Genomic DNA, 18,071 nt, shown 5'->3' with positions numbered 1-18,071 from the left:
AAGGAACTTAAGGAAACTCATAGATCCCTACTTTAAAAAGAATTGCAATTCATTTGCCATAACAGAGTTAGCTAGGCTAAGACAGACCAAAGCATCATAAATGATGATAGAAAAGTTTCTTACAGAGGTTTTTCCACTTCCATTGGATGTTTTGCAACCAGCAAGACACGCCGACACGTAGGTGATTCCATTTTCCCCACATATAGGATCCCATTCATTTTTTGAACATATGCATCCCGAATTGCACTCAGAAAAGAGGGTTTCTTCATAGCTAGAGACCTGTTTCATTCTGACAAAAACCAAAACAAACCTCAGAAACAAAATGAAATGCAGTTTCTCAGCAGCTTTAAGTAGAAATGTCTTCAAACCATGGGCTATATTTTCAGCAAGATGCACCTGAGTGTAGCCTTAAATCTTTAGTCTACTGAAATATTTTATTTCCACTTCCCTTTACAAATGTTTCCTCTCTGCAATCAAACAGTATTCTACAATATGACATGCCTATTAAAATACAGCATATGTTTTATTAAAGGGGCATTGTTAACTATGTGTATCTACTGATATATTGTTTTTATTTTCTAAAATATTCATCTGAAACATCTGGGGCACAATTCAATTAAACAAAATTGGACCCAAATGCTCAGAACATTGGTCACTCTGATGGCAAAGGGGAAAAAATCATCCCTACCGAAAAGCTATTGAAAAAGACGTGAGAAAGTGATCACAGATGGATTGATCTAAATTGAGGACCTGACCCTGCAGTCACTCGATCTACAGACCTTCCTTTGACCTCAATGGGAGCATCACTCATGGAGTGGCTGCAGAAGCAAGCACAGAAAGCCCATCCAGAAAGTCCCTGGGGTCACCTCTGCAGCCGCAAGCCTAAGGAAGCTTGTGCCTGCAGATCTCAGCTGCAATAGTGTGAAAAGTGGGACTGCAACCACTTCCTCGTACTGTGCTGACCCTTTCCATCTTTGTCCCATGAGGGGGCTCTCAGAGGTGGGGAATCAGCAGAGTTTCATGGGAGTGACAACTAGTCAAGTTCAATTGGATTCATCTATCAAAATCTGTTGGGGAAACTGGTATAGATTACTGCAGAGTATGAGATCTTGGCCCCATTGAAGTCAACGGCAAAACTTCCATTTACTTCAGGGGGTCAGGATTTCACTCAGAGTGTCGAGTAACCTGCACTATTTCACCCTCTGCAGTTTAAATCTCCACCTTGAAGGGTTTTCTACAGTGGTCCTGCTAGGGGGAGCCCTACAGCAGGCATGTCCAGAGGGCATTAGAGAGTCCAGGGGTATTCAGCACCACACAGAGGCAAGGAACACCGATACGGATGCCTCTTGGCTTGTTGAGCTCTTCAGCTCTCCAGGGATCTGTGGATTAAAAGGGCTTTTTGTGAGGAGCAGCACAGCTCCACTCCCCAATCAGAGAACTCACAGGAAATGCCATGAATTTCAATTCATCTACACAGGAATAACCTGCATAGAGAAGAATAAGGGCTTGGGCGCTAAAAACAATTACAGAGGGATTCTGGGCTTTGCTCCAAATCCCGCTGAAGTCAATGGAAAGACTTTGGATTCTTTGGATTAGATCCCTGGTGAGTACATTCACGGAATATGTGGAATACTTTGAGGAAGCAGGTTGCTTTAAAATGGAACTTTGCACTCAACGTTGCACTTTCCAACATACCCTTCATAAGACACAGTCAGTCCTGCCACGTCTGAGTTCTCACAGCCCATTGCAAATAATGAAAGTAGCAAGAGGTAACCAAAGAAGGATGATCCCAAGGATAGCTTTGCAGCCCCCAAAACATTAATCCGGAATTTTTTCATGATCAGTCCTCCTGAGAATATCCCAAAGGCCACAGCAGGAATGTTGATAAGACCTACAAACAAATGAGAAAAATTAGTATATACGTAAGCTTGAACTAGGAGGACTGCTATGCCCAGCCATATTTGCTAAGGGAGCCCACAAAATGAACATTTGGCAACTGTCTGAATGACAACCCCCCCATCTACAGCTGCAACTTTAACATTAAAATTTTACGGCATCAGCTAGTCACTGCTGATCATTTTCTTGCAAAGTGATTCATTTATGGTGCAAGATCATCATGCCAAATGGACTGCAATACAGACTGTTAAATCAGTGTTTCAGTAGGCTTTTACATTCCATTTGATGTAAAGTGCTAGATGGCTACTAGTTATTATTATTATATTTCTGTTTCTGTAATGGGCCTCAGTCCATGCTAAACTTTGTATAATGTAAAACAGGATAAATTGTAAAATTCATAACAGGATGTTAGAAGACACCTTAACAGATACTCTCACCCATGAGTAACTAAATATACTATAGAAACATTTCACTGTGATGACCATGCTTATTTTGGACTGCCTAACTTATAAGCGAAAAAATCCAGTATCTTATTCTGTATGGCAGATCAGAGATTTCTGTAATAGGAACCCAACAGTGTGACAAAAGGAGGTGTGGTTAAATGGATACTCTAGATTCATAGAGTCTAAGGCCAGAAGGGACCATTATGATCATTGACACTGACCTCCGGTATGACCCAGGCCATAGAGCTTCCCCAAAGTAATTCCAATCTTAATTAAAAAATTGTATGTAATGGAGAATCCACCATGAATTTTTCTAAACTGTTCCCATGGTTAATTACTCTCATTGTTAAAAATTATACCTTATTTCCAGTCTGAATTTGTCTAGCTTCAACCTCCAGCCATTGGCTCGTGTTATACCTGCCTCTGCTGGATTGAAGAGCTCATCATTAAATATTTGTTCCCCACGTAGGTATTTATAGACTGTAATCAAGGCACTCCTTATACTTCTCTTTGTTAAACTAAATAGATTGAGTCTACCACTATAAGGCGTGTTTTCTAATCCTTTAATCAGTCTCCTGTATTTTCTCTGAACCCTCTCCAATTTGTCAACATCCTTCTTGAATTGTGGGCAGAACCAGAACTACTATTCCAGCAGAAGTTGCACCAGTGCCAAATACAGAGGTAAAATAACCACAATTCGATGGTATTGGCCTCCGGGAGCTATCCCACAGTGCTTCATTGTGACCGCTCTGGACAGCACTCTCAACTCAGATGCACTGACCAGGTAGACAGGAAAAGCCTTGCGAACTTTTGAATTTCATTTCCTGTTTGCCCAGCATGGAGGGCACAGGTGACCACGCAGAGCTCATCAGCACAGGTAACCATGATGGATTCCCAGGATCGCAAAAGAGCTCCAGCATGGACAGAACGGGAGGTACGGGATCTGCTCGCCATATGGGGAGATGAATCAGTGCTAGCTGAACTCCGTAGCAGTAAATGAAATGGCAAAATATTAGAAAAAGTCTCAAAGGCCATAACAGGGATGCACAGCAGTGCCGTGTGAAAATTAAGGAGCTAAGGCAAGCCTACCACAAAGCCAGAGAGGCAAACGGAAGGTCCGGGGCACAGCCGCAAACATGCCGCTTCTACGCGGAGCTGCATGCCATGCTAGGGGGTGCAGCCACCACTACCCCAACCGTGTGCTTTGACTCCATCAATGGAGAATCACGCAACAGGGAAGTGGGTTCGGGGTACGAGGAAGATGATGATGAAGACAATGAAGATAGCTCACAGCAAGGAAGCGGAGAAACCGGTTTCCCCAACAGCCAGGATATGTTTATCACCCTGGACCTGGAACCAGTAACCCTCGAACTCACCCAAGGCGTGCTCCCAGACCCTAAGGGCACACAAGGGACCTCTGGTGAGTGTATCTTTGTAAATATTACACATGGTTTAAAAGCAAGTGTGTTTAATGATGAATGATTAATTTGCCCTGGCAATCACGGCCAGTACAGCTACTGGAAAAGTCTGTTAACGTGTATGGGGATGGAGCGGAAATCCTCCAGGGACATCTCTAGAAAGCTCTCCTTCATGTACTCCCAAAGCCTTTGCAAAAGGTTTCTGGGGAGGGCTGCCTTATCCCATCCGCCATGGTAGGACACTTTACCACGCCAGGCCAGTAGCACGTAGTCTGGAATCATTGCATAACAAAGCACGGCAGCGTATGGTCCCGGTGTTTGCTGGCATGCAGACAACATCCATTCCTTATCTCCCTTTGTTATCCTCAGGAGAGTGATATCATTCACGGTCACCTGGTTGAAATGGGGTGATTTTATTAAGGGGACATTCAGAGGTGCCCGTTCCTGCTCTGCTGAACAGAAATGTTCCCCGCTGTTAGCCACGCGGTAGGGGGGAGGGGTGAAGTGATCATCCCAGAGAATTGGGTGTGTGAGGGGGTAGTTGGGGAATGTGCTGCATGTTAACCTGGAAACCCGCAGCCCCTCCTTTTACATTGCAAACCCATTTTAAATGGCCAACCCAACGGGTGCTTGGTATGGGAAATGAGGGCGCTACTCTTTGAAACTGTTCCCACATGTTAAGAAGGTTAAAAAAGCCAAAAGACTGTGGCTTACCATGGCTGCCTGCAAGCCGAAATCTGTTGCCTGGCACTGCATGAGTGATCTCTCACACCAAACCAGCAGGCCCTCAACATAAGAGGAAAAATGCGACCTTGTAATGAAAGCTCATGTGCTGTGTAATGTGAACAGCAAAATTTAACGTGAAAGAGTGTACCCATTGTTCTCTAAAATGTGTCTTTTTTAACCACCTCTCCCTTCTCCTCCACCAGCTGCAAATGTTTCTCCTTCACAGAGGCTAGTGAAGATTAGAAGGAGAAAACGGCGGACTCGGGATGATATGTTCTCGGAGCTCCAGATGTCCTCCCACGCTGACAGAGCACAGCAGAATGCGTGGAGGCAGTCAATGTGAGAGTGCAAAAAAGCACAATATGAACAAGAGGAGAGGTGGCAGGCTGAATTGCGGGCTGACGAGAGCAAGTGGCGGGCTGAAGAGGATAGGTGGCATCAGCTGGCTGACAGAAGGCAAGAGTCGATGCTCCGGCTGCTGGAGCATCAAACTGATATGCTCCAGCGTATGGTTGAGCTGCAGGAAAGGCAGCAGGAGCAGAGACCGCCGCTACAGCCCCTGTGTAACCAACAGCCCTCCTCCCCAAGTTCCATAGCCTCCTCCCCCAGACGCCCAAGAACGCGGTGGGGGGGCCTCCAGCCATCCAGTCACTCCACCCCTGATGATTGCCCGAGCATCAGAAGGCTGGCCTTCAATAAGTGTTAAAGTTTTAAAGATTTAAACTGTAGTGTGTCCTTTTCCTTCCCTCCTCCCCTACCCCTCCCGGGCTACCTTGGGAGTTATCCCCCTAGTTGTGTGATGAATTAATAAAGAATGCATGAATGTGAAGTAACAATGACTTTATTGCCTTTGCAAGCGGTGCTCGAAGGGGGGAGGGGAGGGTGGTTAGTTTACAGGGAAGTAGAGTGAACTGGGGTGGGGCGGAGGGTTCATCAAGGAGAAACAAACAGAAGTTTCACACCGTAGCCTGGCCAGTCACAAAACTGGTTTTCAAAGCTTCTCTGATGCGCACCGTGCCCTGCTGTACTCTTCTAACCGCCCTGGTGTCTGGCTGCGCGTAATCAGCGGCCAGGCGATTTGTCTCAACCTACCACCCCGCCATAAATGTCTCCCCCTTACTCTCACAGATATTGTGGAGCGCACAGCAAGCAGCAATAACAATTGGAATATTGGCTTCGCTGAGGTCTATCCGAGTCAGTAAACTGTGCCAGCGCGCTTTTAAACGTCCAAATGCACATTCCACCACCATTCGGCACTTGCTCAGCCTATAGTTGAACAGGTCCTGACTACTGTCCAGGCTGCCTCTGTACGGCTTCATGAGCCATGGCATTAAGGGGTAGGCTGGGTCCCCAAGGATAACGATAGGCATTTCAACATCCCCAATGGTTATTTTCTGGTCCGGGAAGAAAGTCCCTTCCTCCAGCTTTCGAAACAGACCAGAGTTCCTGAAGACGTGAGCATCATGTACCTTTCCCGGCTATCCCACGTTGATGTTAGTGAAACGTCCCTTGTGATCCACCAGGGCTTGCAGCAGCATTGAAAAGTACCCCTTGCGGTTTATGTACTTGGTGGCTTGGTGCTCCGGTGACAAGATAGGGATAGGGGTTCCGTCTATCGCCCCACCACAGTTTGGGAATCCCATTGCAGCAAAGCCATCCACTATGACCTGCACATTTCCCAGAGTCACTACCCTTGATATCAGCAGGTCTTTGATTGCGTTGGCTACTTGGATCACAGCAGCCCCCACAGTAGATTTGCCCACTCCAAATTGATTCCCGACTGACCGGTAGCTGTCTGGCATTGCAAGCTTCCACAGGGCTATTGCCACTCGCTTCTCAACTGTGAGGGCTGCTCTCATCCTGGTATTCTGGCACTTCAGGGCAGGGGAAAGCAAGTCACAAAGTTCCATGAAAGTGCCCTTACGCATGCGAAAGTTTCGCAGCCACTGGGAATCGTCCCACACCTGCAACACGATGCGGTCCCACCAGTCTGTGCTTGTTTCCCGGGCCCAGAATCGGCATTCCACAGCATGAACCTGCCCCAGTAACACCATGATTTGCACATTGCTGGGGCCTGTACTTTGTGAGAGGTCTATGTCCATGTCAATTTCCTCATCACTCTCATCGCCACGCTGCAATCGCCTCCTCGCCTGGTTTTGCTTTGGCATGTTCTGGCTCTGCATATACTCCAGGACAATGCGCGTGGTGTTCATAGTGCTCATAATTTCTGCGGTGATCTGAGCGGGCTCCATGATCCCAGTGCTATGGCGTCTGGGCTGAAAAAAGGCGTGAAACTATTGTCTGACGGAGGGAGGGAGGGAGAGGCGAGTGACGACATGGCTTACAAGGAATTAAAATCAACAAAGGTGGCTGTGCATCAGGGAGAAACACAAACAACTGTCACACAGAATGGCCCCCCCAAAGATTGAACTCAAAACCCTGGGTTTAGCAGGCCGTTGATGTCACGGAGGGAGGGGGAAGCAAATGAATACAGAACAAATCTGGTCCATCTATTTTTTACATCTTAAGCTGGCAGCAGACGGTGCAGCATGACTGGGTGCTTGGCAGAAAATGCTGTATTACGACTGCTAGCCATCATCGTCAAGACGGTTCAATAGGACTGCCGGCAGGACTGAGTCTCCAGGAGACAAAACATGTCTGCCCAGGTGCCTCTGATTGAACTCACTGAGGAATATGATGATGATGGATATCAATCGTAATACACCATCCACTGCCAAAAGGCAAGGAGCTGCTGCTGTGTAGCAATGCAGCCCCACGTCTGCCAGCACCCAGATAGCCGATGACGGCTACCAGTCATACTGCACCGTCTACTGCCAAAAGGCAATTAGCTGCTGCTGTTTAGCAATGCAGTACCACGTCTGCCGGCACCCAGATGACATATGGTGACGGTGAGCTGAGCTGAGCTGAGCGGGCTCCATGCTTGCTGTGGTATGTTGTCTGCACAGGTAACTCAGGTAAAAAGGCGCGAATCGATTGTCTGCCGTTGCTCTGACGGAGGGGAAGGGGCCTGACGACATGTACCATGTACCAGAACCCCCCGCGACACAGTTTTTGCATCATCAGGCATTGGGATCTCAACCCAGAATTCCAATGGGCGGCGGAGACTGCGGGAACTGTGGGATAGCTACCCACAGTGCAACGCTCCAGAAGTCGACGCTAGCCTCGGTACTGTGGACGCAGTCCGCCGACTTAATGCACTTAGAGCATTTTATGTGGGGACACACACAATCGACTGTATAAAACCGATTTCTATAAAACCGGCTTCTATAAATTCGACCTAATTTCGTAGTGTAGAGATACCCTTATTGAAAATCAACATTAATGGTCCAGTGAGCTCCTCAACCAGCTCTTTTAAAACTATGCCAGGTACCAAGTTATTTCATTTGTATCATTTCATTTTCCCATCTTTCTTCTCTATGAAAACATATTATTGTCAGACAAAATAGTTAACACCCACCAAAAAATAAATACTTTAAATAAAAACCAGTCTCTTTCTGGTACAACAGAGATCTTCCTGACACTATAATGCGCAGCAGCTAGAGTACAAAATGGCAGCACATTAATTGAGATAGGTTTTTAAGTCCATTCATTTTCTAATTTTTTAAATGAAGGATTATTTAAATAATTTTTTTAAGTACATGGAGTATCTTCATTTTTTGGAAGTTTCTTTAATCTTCTCCAATTTCTGAACCTATCTCTGACAATGCTGCAACAATATTTAATATTTTGTATTTATTTAAACATTACATGGTACATTTTTGGCAGATTAGCAGTAGCAATATTAAGGACATCTAAGGCTTGGCCTAGGTCAGGGGTTCTCAAACTGGGGGTCGGGCGTTCTCAGGGGGTCGTGAGGTTATTACATGGGGGGGTCGCAAGCTGTCAGCCTCCACCCCAAACCCCCTTTGCCTCCAGCATTTATAATGGTGTTAAATGTATTTAAAAGTGTTTTTAATTTATAAGGGGGGTCACACTCAGAGACTTGCTATGTGAAAGGGGTCACCAGTAAAAAAGTTTGTGAGCCACTTTCCTAGGTAATGATCTATCAAATTCTTAAGACCTTCATGTTTGCCTCAATGTCAATTTGTTTGTGGTAGATTTATCACAGCATTAACTCAAATTCTATTAATGTTGTTTCTCATTACCATACCTTTAAACAAATGTATTGAAATTAGGGTCTAGAAAAAAAAAATTATCCTGTAGCTCAATCCTGCAGGGTGATGACCACTCCTGTGAGACTTAAGTGCCCTCCGCTTGATTGATTTCAATGAGATGAGGGTGACTGGCATCTTGTAGGTTTGCCTCCTCATTGTTTAATTATTAGCATTAATTTCTAAAGCCTACGATTTCTATTTTAGGTAAAATTATGTCCTTAGGTACTCATTAATAATAGTCACTTGAAAAAAAATGTGATCACCGGCTTTGAATGAAATATTATCTTGCTATTCAAATATTTTTAGTTTAAGGTATTAATTATTATTGAGAATTCCCCAATCCCCTCTTAGACAATGGCCTACAATCGTCACATGGATATTAATCCTAAGTGGTTTCACATTCATTGTTCCTGGAATGGAAACATACCATTCAAACCTGTCTGTTCAACTGAACCTAACCAACACAATTTGAATTTCGAATACTCACAATAAACGGATTGCACACAGTCAACAGACAAAGGGCCAGATCTTCCCGCTTTTCTGCTATAGCTCAACAGTGGAACTGGTTTATTGGGAAATCCCCAGGTGGAATGGGGCCAGCCCTAAGTCATGCTCTCATGGTTCCTAGTATAGATGGTATGTTAGAGCATAGCTGGTGTACCTCTGAACTTGACTACAGTCTCAGCTGCCAGAACAGCCCTTTAGGGGGCTTGTTGCAACAAGGTGAAAGTAAGAAGAGCTCTGAGGTCGCTCTAATTTACATCAGGCGCCGGATAGGCAGCCTCAAGAATAGGGGAATGTAAAGGTGGCACAGGGCCATCTTTGACGCTCACCTACTTGGGTCCTGCATCAAGCAGAGCTCAGAAAAAATGGAAGATCAAGACCAAAGAGCTATTCAATACTTTCAAAAACATTCAAGAGAACTGTAAAGACAACATCATAAGAGATCACTGATAAATAAACAAAGGTGAAATCCATTGGCTAAATTTTCCACTGCAAATTACTTCTCAGTTCTAATCCAAGTTACCATATATCAAGTCTTTTTTCCTTTTAAAGAGTTGTGTATTTTACAGCCATTACATAACACTGACAACTAGTGATACTGACCTGAAACTGTTTTTACAACAGAAGCAAATTTTAAAAAAAATATTCATACAGTAGTTCAAGTTTGGGATGAGATCGTTATGGGGTTTTAAAAAACTATTTCAAATTATTTATTTAATAAAAATGGTTCACAACTTTTAAACCCAATGTATCTGCTTTTACGTACATCAGAATCCTATTTATTCAGTTTCTTTCACATATTTTGGTTTGATTTGTACATAAGTAACAAAATAGGCTTAGTGGCTGAGCTTTGTGACTTTGTCCTCACCCACAACCATTTCAGATTTGGGGACAACTTATATCTTCAAGTCAGCGATACTGCTATGGGTACCCGCATGGCCCCATAGTATGCCAACATTTTTATGAACAACACTTCCTCAGCTCTCGTCCCCTAGCGCCCCTCCTCTGCTTCTGCTACATTGATGACATCTTCATCATATGGACCCACGGGAAGGAGGCCCTTGAAGAATTCCACCCTGATTTCAACAATTTCCACCCCGCCATCAAACTCAGCCTAGACCAGTCCACGCAAGAGATCCACTTCCTGGACACTACAGTGCAAATAAGTGACGGTCACATAAACACCACCCTATACCAGAAACCTACTGACCGCTATACTTACCTACATGCCTCCAGCTTCCATCCAGGACACACCACACGATTCATTGTCTACAGCCAAGCCCTAAGATACAACTGAATTTGCTCCAATCCCTCAGACAGAGACAAACACCTACAAGATCTTTATCAAGCATTCTTAAAACTAAAATACCAACCTGGGGAAGTGAGGAAACAGATTAACAGAGCGAGACAGGTACCCAGAAGTCACCTACTACAGGACAGGCCCAACAAGGAAAATAACAGAAGACCACTGGCCATCATGTACAGCCCCCAGCTAAAACCTCTCCAGCACATCATCAGCGATCTACAACCTATCCTGGAAAACGACTTCTCACTGTCACAGGCCTTGGGAGGCAGGCCAGTTCTCACTTACAGACAACCCCCCAACCTGAAGCAGATACTCACCAGCAACTGCACACCACACCACAGAAACACTAACCCAGGAACCAATCCCTGTAGCAAACCTCGTTGCCTACTCTGTCCCCATATCTACTCTAGCGACAACATCAGAGGACCCAACCACATCAGCCACACCATCAGGGGCTCATTCACCTGCACATCTACTAATGTGATATATGCCATCATGTGCCAGCAATGCCCCTCTGCCATGTACATTGGCCAAACCAGAAAGTCTCTACGTAAAAGAATAAATGGACACAAATTGGACATCAGGAATAGTAACATACAAAAGCCAGTAGGAGAACACTTCAATCTCCATTTACATACTATAACAGATTTAAAAGTAGCCATACTTGAAGAAAAAAACTTTAAAAGCAGACTTCAAAGAGAAACTGCAGAACTAAAATTCATTTGCAAATTTAACACCATTAATTTGGGCTTGAATAGGGACTGGGAGTGGCTCGCTCATGACAGAAGCAACTTTCCCTCTCCTGGCATTGACACCTCCTCATCAATTATTGGGAGTAGACTACATCCACCCTGACTGAATTGGCCTTGTCCACACTGGTTCTCCACTTGTTAGGTAACTCCCTTCTCATCATGTGTCAGTATAATAATGCCTACATCTGTAATTTTCACACCATGCATCTGAAGAAGTGGGTTTTTTTACCCACGAAAGCTTATGCTCAAATACATCTGTTAGTCTTTAAGGTGCCACCGGACTCCTCATTGTTTTTGTTAAAGTAGGCTTAGAAGACAGCCACTAGATGCCTATTAATTATTAGAATAGATCTTATTCAATCCAATAGAAAACAGTGATATATATATTATATGCAAGTCAATATTTTCCATAGATATATATTGCTCAGAGGTTTACTGCATACATACCAGTAACACTTTCACTGTATAGCTTGTACAAATGATATGTTTACCACTGAATTAGGAAGCATTGTGATATATATTTTAATTGCATGTTTCTTTAAACGTTCATCTTTATAGGAAACTGTATGAATTCACCGATTTGAAAATGAACATAGTGGAGGTAAACATGCCTATCAATATTTTGTAATAAACTAAGAATAAAACAAGATAAAGCTAATTGCCACAAAGCCTATAGGAAGACAACTAATGAAGGGTGGGATTTTCAAAAGTGTTTGGTGTGGGGCTAATTCTGCTCCCATTGAAGTCAAAAATAAAACTCCTATTGGCATCTATGGCAATAGAAATTTGACAACTCAGTGCTTCTAAAAATCCCACGTTATGATTTTTAGAAAGCAGTGTTTACAATGCCGTATGCATGAGCTAAGAGAGTTACTCCGGGATCTTATTTATATATATGTCATCCCACTACTCTCAACTTGTTAGTTCTACAGTGCTGCCTCTCACTTGTGGTGCCAGCTCTAAAGCCTAGCTGGTAAACACTTTAGAGCAGGGACCATGTCCAGTTCTGTTGTGTTTGAGCCTCATCTTTGGGAGTGGTACAAACAATACTTTAACAAGTAGCAAAAGTTTGCCTAAAGAATGCATCAGGCCCCTTTGGCTCTTCTGAATATTCTTTGGTGTAAGAATCCTGCAGTGCACCTTTTGTACTGTAACTATTTAACGCCGCCAACTGTTTTGTAGTTGCTATGCTTCAGACCTCTCACAGCCTTTGCTAATCCTGATATTTATCACAGGAATTCAGGCAGAGATCCTCAGGAAGGTCATTGCTGGCTGCCCGGACCATGCTTTGTGTCAGGGAGGAATTCAGTGATCTGCCTTCTAGTGATGGCAATACAGCTAGAACTCTTTCAAACACAGCAGAGTCACATAGCCTTTGCCAAGCATGGTTCCAGAGCTTTGTGAAATTAGATGGGTATTAATCCTAAATCATTTCACACATAGTTGAAAGCTTAGCACTAGGAAAATCTTTATATACAATGCAAACTACTGTATTGCCTATATGAATTGTTTTGAATGCTTTTCTGGCCATCACCTTTACTTGTCTACATTTCTATGGGTCTCATGCCAGGAAATTCCAACTTCTATCTTCAAGGAATTAACATAGCACAATGGATCAATGTGGCTTTTCTGCACATGTATACCTCTGTTGCTGTGCTGTGTCTTGAGATCCATGAAATGAAGACAGTCTTTTCTGTATTAGATGCAAACCTCCTTGTTGTCTAATATGGTTGAGACACTGAAACTCAGTAATTTAATTCAAACCTCAGGCTTCCCCAAATGGCCAGGCTGAGATTCACCATCCTAAAGATGTTGCCAAGAAATGAGAGCCTTTGTTTTACACAGCTTTACATTCCTTCATTCTGATGCATACTTAACAAACACATGATTGAATATAAAGCAATCCACAATTATGGGGGACATGACCTTTGCTATTATTTGTAAGATATCTAGTTCAAACGGAGAAAAAAAAAGCCCATGTCAACTTCCAGACTCTCTATTAAGAGAAATCACATAGCAGCAGATGCCTTAATGTAGATTTTGACATAAGCAATATTAGGTGGATACAATCTTATCGACATCATGCTAGAAGTGGATCTTGAGCGGGAATTTGAATAGTAATGGCTTTACAGAGAATATCACAGAGGGCATCCCAGGTGCAGCCAAATTTAACCATGACTCAGTATGATTAATGGCATACTTTGATATTATACCAGATTACACTCCTAGTCCAACCAAATGTTAAACACAATTATGAACTTTAGAAAGTGCATGAAGAAGAGCCTCTAAGGTCTATACAAGGACAGCACTGAATATCTAGGCCACTGCAACTGGGGTACTCTTTTCATGACAGGCTCACTGTAACAAGTGAAATAAAATTAAATAACCAGGGATTGTCCCCACTCCATCTCTGTATGAAAGGTACCTTGCCTGGTGGATCTACCCCTCTCTGTATGAATGGGGACAGTGCTGCCCCAACCCCAGTAAGGACTCTCTGCAGGGCAAGGTGATAGTTTATGGGTGAGAACATGTTATATCTCCCTTAAGTCTCATGGAGAATGCGCTATAACATTGATACAGCCTGGAAATGGGGGAAGGATGAAGTCTGCAGTAGGAAGGTGTGATCTGGAACTGGGGAACAAGCAGCATAGCACAGACCAACAGGAAGGCAGCAGGAAGAGGTGTCTTACAGTAAGAGCAAAGAAGGACAATTGAGAGACCTACTGGCCTCCATGCTGAGTCATGTCACTGTGGCTCACTTCAGCATCACCTATTCTTTTCTTTTTAACATTCTCACATGCAAATAACTAAAAATTGTCAGCATTTTATAGGAGGTAAATATGAAGCCCAGCGGGTTTTCTTTACCTCCGTCTGTTAATTGAGAATAACATTATTTAACTAATTTCTTAATAAATTCTAGAGATGCTACAGCTACACCATAATTGGGTCCTGTGACGGGGCACCTGCCCCACACTAGCCCTGAGAGGGTTAAAACCAGCCTAGGGAGGCTGAGCAGCAGGCAGCCAAAGGACTGGCTGCAGGGGAAACAGCCAATTAGGGTGGCAGCTGCAGACAATTAGCACGGTGGCTGGACCAGCCAATCAGGGCCCAGCCGGCCCATATAAAAGGAAGATGCAGACCAGAGCGGGTTAGTCTGCTGCAAGGAGCCCTAGGGAGAAGACTGGCTTCCTAGAGGGCTCCTGGCAGACTGCCAGGACTTACATGCTCGAGGCCCTGGGGAAGAGGGCAAAGGAGGTGGAGCCAGAGATAGGAGAAGAAGGAACAGAGGCTCAGGGAATAGAGACAGTGACCTGGAAGGAAGAGGCAGCAGGAAGCTGCTGTTGGCAGGGTCCCTGGGCCAGGACCTGGAGTAGTGGGCGGGCCTGGGTCCCCCTCACTGAAGGAGCGGCCGGCTATGGACGGCCGAGCTGCTACGAGGAGTGGCTGGACTCTTGCTGGAGGAGTCCCCCAGAAGAGGGGGAAACCAGATGGTGACATGGCGGGAGGGCTGTGCCACAAAGCAGATGTTGAGAGGAAGGAGCCGTAAGGGGTCTTCAAATGGAGGTGAGGACGGGAGAGCCACCACCACACAAAGGTGCACCCACTGGGGATGAGCTAATTCCCAAAATGCCCAGCAGGAGGTGCCAGTGTGGTGAATGACCCCGTGACAGGTCCCTACACCACTTTCTGAACTGATGCTCAGTTTGTTGGAATGGGAAGTTAGGAAGTGAGCAATACTTATAAATATATATTTACGGAAATTATTTTAAAATTAATTCCTGATTTAAGTTATTTTCTTGTGATTGCCTGAAATTTTTCTTTTATATTTTCTGGAAGAAGGGTAAGTAAACCAGCAATCTCAACAATCCCTTGCAGCAGCTCTTGCATACACTTAAACTCAGAGTTAATTAAATGCTAAACTCAATGATAAAACAGATTCATGTTCAGCATCTGGTATTTAAAAATTTTACAAGGGGACCAGAAAGTAGTCTTCAGAAGCATTTTTTGCCCATTTCTGTCTACCAGTCGGCAATCCTAAAGGTTTCCATTTTTAAGGCACCAAGAAGTTGACTTAACATACCTATAACAAAATTCGTTTTTGAAGATGATTGCCCATACTGTTGCTCAATATATTTTGGTTTATATGTTACCATGCCAATTAAAGAATTGAACTGAATGATGCTTGCACACAAATATAGAAAGTAAACTGGATTTCCGAAGAGGTTCTTCATTGATGGCAGGAAATCTGCAAACCAAAATGCTCTATTAGTGAAAAGCAAACTGGAAAAATAATAATTAATATGAATAATATTTTGTAATTCAATAGCACCTTCCCATCAAGGACCACACAATACTTAATAAAGATTAATGAAGTCAGTTGCTGCGAGGTGGGTATGATCCCTATTTTACAGATTGGGGGAGGGCAGGGGGGAGTGAGGAACAAACTAGTTAAGTGTCAAACTTTCAAAAATGGCATTGTGTTTTGAGTGCCTCACTTTTTTTGGTATTCAACTTTAGACAACTAAGGACCTGATTTTCAGGTGCACTGAGCACCCACACTTCCCACTGGCTTCAACTGGCTTGACCCTATATGGGTCAAGTTGTCTTACTCAACTGCTGAGGCACCCAAAACTAGAGACCCTTTTGGAAATCTAAGGCCAACGAAAAAAAAGTATGTGGAATATCTGGGACTAGAATCCAGATCTTGTGATTCCCCACCCAGCGCTTTCACTAGACTGTGCCCCATCCCTACTTTGATCAGCTTTGGTATATATTTTAGAGATGGATGAACCTTAAAGGGCGGAGAGGGTTGGATAAGTTTCAATTTGGTGTCTGTGGAAACTGCTTCAACAGTCACTCTTTGACTCACACACATGCAAGAGAAGGGATCTGTGAAGGCAATATTTTCAGATGACTTCACAATACCTTGATTTCCAGTTCTCACCTATACATTTAATTGTTAATTTAAACAGTAATAAGTCACCAGGACCAGATGGTATTCCCCCAAAGTTCTGAAGGAACTCAAATATGAAATTGCAGAACTACTAAGTGTGGTATGTAACCTATCATTTAAATCAGCTTCTGTACCCAATGACTGGACGATACGTAACATGACACCATTTTTTATAAAAGGCTCCAGAGTTGATTCCAGCAATTACAGGCCAGTGAGCCTAACTTCAGTACCAGGCAAATTGGTTGAAACTATAGTAAAGAACAAAATTATCAGACACATAGATGAACACGATTTGTTGGGGAAGAGTCAACTTGGCTTTTGCAAAGGGAAATCATGCCTCACCAATCTATTAGAATTCGTTGAGGGGGTCAACAAGCATGAGAATAAGGGTGATCCAGTGGATGTAGTGTACTTGGACTTTCAGAAAGCTTTTGACAAGATCCCTCACCAAAGGCTCTTAAGCTAAGTAAGCAGTCATGAGATAAGAAGGAAGGTTCCCTCATGGATCAGTAACTGATTAAAAGGCAGGAAACAATGGGTAGGAATAAATGGTCAGTTTTCAGAATGGAGAGAGGTAAATAGTGGTTTCCCCCAGAGGTCTGTACTAGAACCAGTGCTGTTCAACATAATCATAAATGATCTGGGAAAAAAGGGGTAAAGAGTGAAGTGGCAAAATTTGCACACAATACAAAATTACTCAAGCTAGTTAAGTCCAAAGCAGACTGCAAAGAATTAAAAAGGGATCTCACAAAACTGTGTGACTGGGCAACAAAATGGTAGAGGAAATTCAATCTTGATACATGCAAAGTAATGCACATTGGAAAATATAATCCCAACTATACATACAAAATGATGGATACTAAATTAGCTGTTACCACTCAAGAAAGATCTTGGAGTCATTGTGGCTAGTTCTCTGAAAACATCTGTTCAATATGCAGCAGCAGTCACAAAAGCTAACAGAGTGTTAGGAACCATTAGAAAAAGAATAGATAGTAAGTCGGAAAATATCATAATGCCTCTATATAAATCCATGGTATGCCCACACCTTGAATACCACATGCAGTTCTGGTCACCCCATCTCAAAAAAGATACATTAGAATTGAAAAAAGTACAGAGAAGGGCAACAAAAATGATTATGGATATGGAATAGCTTCTGTATGAGGAGAGATTAAAAAGACTGGGACTTTTCAGCTTAGAAATGAGATGACTAAGGGGGGATATGATAGAGGTCTATAAAATCATGACTGGTGTGGAGAAGGTAAATAAGGAAGTGTTATTTACTCTTTCACATAACACAAGAGCTAGGGGTCACCCAATGAAATTAATAGGCAGCAGATTTAAAACACACAAATGGAAGTACTTCTTCAAATAACGCACAGTCAACCCGTGGAACTCATTACCAGAGACCTAAACCATAACAGGGTTCAAAAAAGAACTAGAAGATAGAAGATTCATAGAAGATAGGTCCTTTAATGGCTATTAGCCAAGATGGTCAGGGATGCACCCTACGCTGTGTGTGTCCCTTGCCTCTATTTGCCAGAAGCTGGGAATGGGTGACAGGGGATGGATCACTTGATGATTGCTTGTTCTGTTCATTCCCTCTGAAGCATCTGGCATTGGCCACTGACAGAAGACAGGATACTGGGCTAGATGAACAATTGATCTGACCCAGTATGGCCGTTCTTCTGTCCTCTTTTGAGGCACGTTGGAAATACCACACAAAAACCCTTTTTTGTGATATTTTTATATTTCCAGCAAAAGGCAGGCATAGCAATTAATAAAAGAAAAAATATTTACTTTCAGGCACCCATTAAATTTCTCTATCTCTCCTTTTTCTCCTCCCTGTCACAAAGAGAGGGATTTAATTCAGGCTTTAGCCAAAGTTAATTATATCCTT

At 43.4% G+C, this 18,071-nt stretch overlaps 1 protein-coding gene across 1 annotated transcript in view; it reads right to left on the bottom strand.

Moving 5' to 3' along the window:
- LOC113406599 (solute carrier organic anion transporter family member 1C1-like) overlaps positions 1–18,071 on the bottom strand; it is a 40,484-nt gene that overhangs the window by 8,626 nt on the left and 13,787 nt on the right. Inside the window, exons 8-10 of the mRNA XM_026652206.1 lie at positions 15,302–15,466; positions 1,696–1,891; positions 88–289 (exon numbers count right to left, since the gene is read on the bottom strand). Of these exons, the coding sequence (XP_026507991.1) occupies positions 88–289; positions 1,696–1,891; positions 15,302–15,466 (563 nt within the window). The remainder of the gene's footprint in view (positions 1–87; positions 290–1,695; positions 1,892–15,301; positions 15,467–18,071) is intronic.

Source organism: Terrapene carolina, unplaced genomic scaffold (assembly GCF_002925995.2).
Source record: "Terrapene carolina triunguis isolate 2854851 unplaced genomic scaffold, T_m_triunguis-2.0 Scaffold112, whole genome shotgun sequence".
Taxonomy (NCBI): domain Eukaryota; kingdom Metazoa; phylum Chordata; order Testudines; family Emydidae; genus Terrapene; species Terrapene triunguis.
The sequence above is the reverse complement of the archived record's forward strand: the minus strand, read 5'-3'. Positions and strand labels throughout refer to the sequence as shown.